Source organism: Urocitellus parryii, unplaced genomic scaffold, assembly GCF_045843805.1.
Source record: "Urocitellus parryii isolate mUroPar1 unplaced genomic scaffold, mUroPar1.hap1 Scaffold_62, whole genome shotgun sequence".
Lineage (NCBI taxonomy): Eukaryota > Metazoa > Chordata > Mammalia > Rodentia > Sciuridae > Urocitellus > Urocitellus parryii.
In genome coordinates, this window is record NW_027554113.1 from 2,690,849 (window position 1) to 2,696,968 (window position 6,120).

Here is a 6,120-nt window from a genome sequence, read left to right on the forward strand (position 1 = left end):
TTTTCTTAGACCTTCCCTTTTCTTTCTCAACTTTTCCTCTCATTGTTTGTTGCCAAGCTCTAAGTCTGCTAAACAGAAGATGGTCCAGGTGGTTGGGATTTAATAGATACTGACAGAACATCCACCCAGGCTGAATGGACACATCTGCACAGCAGACCTTCAGGGTAGAAAACCAAATGATAGAGCATTCGGGAAACCTCGGAGTGGAGGCTGACTCTAGAGGCATCCACCTGGGTTGCGTGGGAAACTCTGGCTTTGCATTTGGAGTCTCAGAACTTCACACTGGGACATGTAGAGAGTAAAGCAGGGCAAATGGGCTGCAGGTTTCCTGTCTCATTCTGAATGGGAGACAGGGAAATGCCCCAATGCCTGGCTAAGAACACCTGGGCTTCTCAGTCCCCGGAGGTTGGAGTGGGCTGCTCCTGGCTCTCATGCTCCCTGCTCCAGGTCCTCTGCCACCCTCTGATCATTCTTTAGTTATCCAGTTTTTTTTTACTCCCCACTTTTCAAGTACCCATGTTCTTCAGGTGCCATGTTCTTTATTCTCTTTCATAAAATGTTTCTCTATTACCTTATCTAATTCCAGGGCTTTGTCACCTACATGGTGTTGTCTCAGAAATCTGAACCTCTCTCTTGAGTGCCAAGCCTATTAGAATTCACAACTGAATTTCCCTCTCAAATAAGACATAGTCTCAAACTCTTTGATCTGTTCTGTCTCTAGTATCTCCCACCTAAATAAGTGACACCAAAATTGTACCCAGTTTTCCAAGTCAGAAATCTAGGAATAGTCTGGACTCTGTCTTTATTGTAACTCACCTTAGTAGTCACTAAGTACTGTCAGTCAATCACAGTTTCCAGAAATCAGCTGAAGCCAGCACCTTGACTTTGTTCTCACCTCTTTCTTCCATTCTTTAGTCCCATTCATTCCTGTCTGCCACTATAAACATGGCTCCTAACCAGTGTGATACTCCCACCGTAGGCCTGTGAATACATCCTTTAACCTCTCTGTGCTATTTCTTCATCTGAAAGTAGAGGACCTTGAACTACATCTCTGAGACTTTTTCCAGTTCTGACCGTCTGCCATTGGCCACCTTGTTTATCTCACAGGTCCCACAGTGAAAACCCAAGCATTGTCCTTTCACTCATTCTCCACTTCTTAATAGTTGTTTTCATTCTTTTTCCTCCTCCACTTTGCTAAAAGAGCTGTTGATTGACATATGGCATCCCTAGGCATCAAGCCTGAGGCCAGGATGTGCGTTCCCAGACATTCCTGAGGGAGACGTCCTATGCCCTTTCCTCCTGCTATCACAGTAGGGAAAGAAGTTTCCTGGAGCCAAGGCTTAAACAGAGTGACCATTGTTGTCCTCTTTGTCCCCACTGTTATTGTTTTGAGGGTGCTGCTCCATGGTTCTGCAGAGCAGACACACTAATGGAAAGTCTTAAGACATTTGCTCCTCCTTCAAATTAATTAAAGGGCAAATAACTCCTTTTCCCAGCTCTGCCTCTGCCTCTGTCCTTCCCATCAGCCAGGACACCAGGTTTATTGGCTTTTGAGCCTTCAGCTTTCTCTGAAGGCCATAGCTCCTTTGGTCTTGATTTGGAAATTTCACTGAAGGTCATCAAGATGGTACTCCTGCTATGGCCTGGCACACTCACTGTGGTTTTTAGAGTAACACTACCCTCTCTAAGTTTGAGGAGTCATCCATTTTTATTCCTCACTGGCTAGAAGAAAGGGAAAGACTGAGGCTTTCATTCTCCAAGACCCCAGAATTGCATTTGCTTCATCTTATCTGTGAAATGGGCATTTGTTTTTGATGCCTCCAAGTGCTTTTCTGAGTTCTATGCAGATTATATAGAAATGTCCTTTTTCCTCCCATATAGTCCCCTAACTTCATCTTCCTAGAATTCTAGAAACGGAAGAGAGAAATACAAGCATGTCTGTTCCCCATTGAGGCTTATTGAAATTTCTGATAAAAACCTGGCAAAGACTATGCAAGAGATATTAAGACATCTAGACTTTATTAAATAGCAGGACTTGAATAGGAATTTGAAGTTAGATAACTTCAAATTCCTTCTCAAGTCCTGCTATTTAATATAGATTATCTTCCTCAGTCTCACCCTGCCATTTCTCAGGTATGGAAAATTAGGCTTTCAGCAAGTTGGTGGTGTGCTCTGGACTCCCAATCCAGTGTACTTTCCATTACTATTTGTTTCCTAATTGCATGCTGATTTCCTTATTTTCCAGAGCCAAGGAGCATCAACATTTGGCTTCAGAAATGCTGCTAAATCCTGGATAAATAAGAGTTATCAAGCAAGGTAGAATTCAAGGTGTCTCATTATTAAATCAAGATGAAGTGCTTGTATTAAACCCTGAGCTCCAGGCTGCTTCAGAAATTTTAACTTTTTCTTTATAAGTATCCAAGGAAATGCAGGTCTATGAGACATATCCCACCTCACGAGGCCCCATATTGCTCTTAAAAGATGGGAGGTTTTTGTTTGCATGTATGAAGCAGAGAAAGACTTTCCTAAATTTTGGTGAGCAGGGTTTATTTTGGATCTGGGAAGAGTGGAAGAGGCCTCAATTGGAGTGACTTCATGGAGGACCAAGAAGATTCCCCTTTCTCACCCAGAATCACTGTTGACTTATATTCAACCATTAGAATTTCTCTAAAGTAAAATATTGAGAAATGTATTAGGTTGGGACTCTAAATAACAGGTTTCCATGCTTGGTTCTGCTCCTGTAACTTCATCCATATATCAGTCATTGAGCTACTTTATGTCTGGTACCATTTTAGGTGCTGAGTATTCACTGTGCAATAATGCAACAATCCTTCTTTTCATTATAGTGAGAAAAGCAATGATTGACATATAAATAAATGTATAATAATATAAATGCTATAAGGAAAACAATAATTGGAAAAAAATAGTAGAAAGTCCCAGACAAGAGGATATGTTTGTGGGGGTTACATTATGGGGCTTTAAAATTGTTTTCCCAATAATTTTCTTTTATACTTTTTTTAAAGAGAGAGAGAGAGAGAGAGAGAGAGAGAGAGAGAGGAGAGAGGAGAGAGTATTTTTTAAATATTTATTTTTTAGTTTTCAGTGGACACAACATCTTTATTTTATCTTTATGTGGTGCTGAGGATTGAATTCAGCACCCCACGCATGCCAAGTGAGCGTGCTACCACTTGAGCCACATCCCCAGCCCTCTTTTATCCTTCTTTTGAAAGGTGGAGCATGGGCTGGATTTTGTGACTTATTCTAATAAATAGAATGAAATGGAAGTGATGGTATGTGATTTTGGAGGCTGGATAATAAAATCACTGTTGACTCTTTTCTTAGGTTGTTTGCTCTGGGGGAAATTGAGCTGTCATATTGTGAGGCTCATCAAGCAATTTATAAAGAGGTTCAAGTGGCAACCAACAGAGAACTCCTGCCAACCTCTCAGCAAGGAGTCATCCAGGAAATGGACTCCCAGCTCCAGTCAAGCCTTCAGATGAGCTGCAGCCCCAACCAACACTCTGATTGCAATGGAAGTAGAAAACCTGAACCAGACCACCCAGGTAAGCTGAACCTGGATTCCTGAGGTGGAGAAACTCTGAGACAACTAATATTTGTTGTTTAAGGCCAGAGGTTTAGAGGATAACATGTCAAGTTGCAATAGATATTAGATCTTCTCTCCTTCCAGGAACTACTATATATGTGTTTAGGGAAGCTCTCTTGGGGAGGATAATTCTTGAATAGAAACTGAAAAGAGGACATGAGCCAGATTCAAGCAGAGAGAACAGAACTGGCAAAGTAGTGTAGTCAAGAACATGCAGGGAGTTTCATGGAGAATCATCCATGACCTGGCGAAGGCTAAGACCAGGCCTCCTTTCAGTGGAAATCTGGGCTTTCCATCCTCTGAGGATTACCTTACTATATTCAGACATTACCTTTTGACTGAGTTTCTATTATCTACGTTATAAATAGTTCTAGAGAGGTAGAATTCAACTCATAGAAAACTAATGGTAATGTAAATTATTATTCCCAAAGAAATACAATGAATGTGACTGAATTCTACTCCTCCAATAGTGTGTGTGTGTGTGTGTGTGTGTGTGTGTGTGTGTGTGTGTGTGTGTTTTGGTACCAGAGATTGAATGATTGAATCCAGGAGTGCTTAACCTCTGAACCACATCCCCAGTCCTTTTTACATTTTATTTAGAGAAAGGATTTCACTAAGTTGCTTAGCACCTCACTAAGTTGCTGAGGTTGGCTTTGAACTTTCGATCCTCCTGCCTCAGCCTCCCTAGCTGCTGGGATTACAGGCATGAACCACCATATTGTATTTTAAGCAGCATTGTTGGAAATAATTCTTATGCCATATAACTTACCCATTTAAAGTTTAGAACCCAGTGCTTCTCAGAATTTTTGTAGGATTATGCAAATGGCACCATAATCTAATTTCAGACCATTTTTATTTCCTATCCAGCAAAGACACCATAACTCTTTATCCCTTGTAACCATCTCCCCTTCCAATAAGCAACAGACACCCACTAATCTGCTTCCTATCTCTATAGATTTTCCTATTCTGAGAATTTCATACAAATGTGATTATAAAATATGGGCTCTTTTAAGATTGTCTTCTTTCACTTAGAATAATGCTTTCTAGTTTTATCTGCTGTGGAGCATATAGTAATACTTTACTCTTTATTTTAAAATAACATTAAATTGTATGGACAGGCAATTGGTTAACTATCCATCAATTGACGGATATTTGGATTATTTCTATTGTTCTGAAAATTATGAAGGATGTTTCTATGAACATTTATGTACAAGTGTTTCTGTGGATATGTTTTAACTTTGGTATTTGCCTAGAAGTATAATTTCTGGAATTTATAGAAGGCTCATGTCAAATGGATTTCTAAAGTGGCTGCACCATTTCACATTCCTTCTGGCAAAGTATGAGGCTTCTAATTTATCCACATCTTGACTAGCACTTGTTATTATCTATCATTGGGTATAGCCATGTAAGTGGGTATGGGGTGACATCCCAGTGTGATTTTGATTTGCATTTTCTTAGTGACTAGTGATGTTGAGCACTCTTATATGTACTTGTTGATTATTTTTGTATTTTCCTTGAGCAATTTCTGTTTAAATCTTTTTCCAATTTTAGTTTTTTCTTTTATTATTGAGTTATTGTTTAGATACCAGGTGTCACCCAAAAGACATTGGAAACAACTACAGAAAATTTAGAGGTGAAATGATTGTGTTATAAGAGCCTTAACGCAATCCCTGATGGGGATTAACTGAGTGGTAACTGTAGGCAGGTAGGGAGTGGTTAGGAGGTGGGTTTCTGGGGAGTATCTTTGGGGTTTATAGTTTGCCCTTGGTGAGCAGAGCTCTCTCTGCTTTCTGATTATCATGTCCTAAGCCTCTTTCCCCTACCATACCCTTCGCCCATGACATCATGCCTCACCTCCAGCCTTGGGGAATGAAGTTGGCCATCTATGGACTGAGACTTCTGAAACCATTAGCACCAAATAAACATTTCATGTTTTAATTCTTCTTGTCAAATATTTTGGTCATAGCAGTGAAAAATCTGACTAAAGCATTGAGTTTATGTATTTTGAATAGAAATTCCTTATCCAATATATGTTTGGCAAATATTTTCTTCCATTATGAAAATTGTCTTTTCTGTTTCTTGAGGGTATTACATGAGAACAAAAGTTCTCAATGTTAAATTCAATTTATATATATTTTTTCTTTTGTTGTTTATGCTTTTTAGTGGTTTCAGAGAAAACCATTGCTCCAAAGGCATGACGATTTACTCCTATGTTTTCTTCTAAGATTTTCAGTGTTTGTAACTTATATGTAGTTCTAGGATCTTTTTTAAGTTAATGCTTGTGAGTATTGTGGTGAAGATTCAAATTCATTATTTTGCTTGTGATTATCCAGTAGTCCCTTCCACCAAAAAGGGTTTTGTTTCCCTGTTGAATTATCCAAATACTCCTGTTGAACATGAATTGTCATAAATGTGTGGTTTTATTTGTGGATTCTCAATTCTATTTCATTGATTGACACATCCTTGTGTCAGAACCATACTGTCTTTGTTACTATAGTTTTGTGGTGAGTTTTGAA

At 39.3% G+C, this 6,120-nt stretch overlaps 1 protein-coding gene across 1 annotated transcript in view; it reads left to right on the forward strand.

Annotated features, from left to right (window-relative positions):
* The window catches only part of LOC144252874 (1-phosphatidylinositol 3-phosphate 5-kinase-like), a 146,055-nt gene extending 140,253 nt beyond the window's left edge, over positions 1–5,802 (forward strand). The window contains 2 exon segments of the mRNA XM_077794941.1: positions 3,343–3,563; positions 5,768–5,802. Coding sequence (XP_077651067.1) covers positions 3,343–3,563; positions 5,768–5,802 — 256 coding nt within the window.
* Positions 5,803–6,120: the final 318 nt, after the last annotated feature.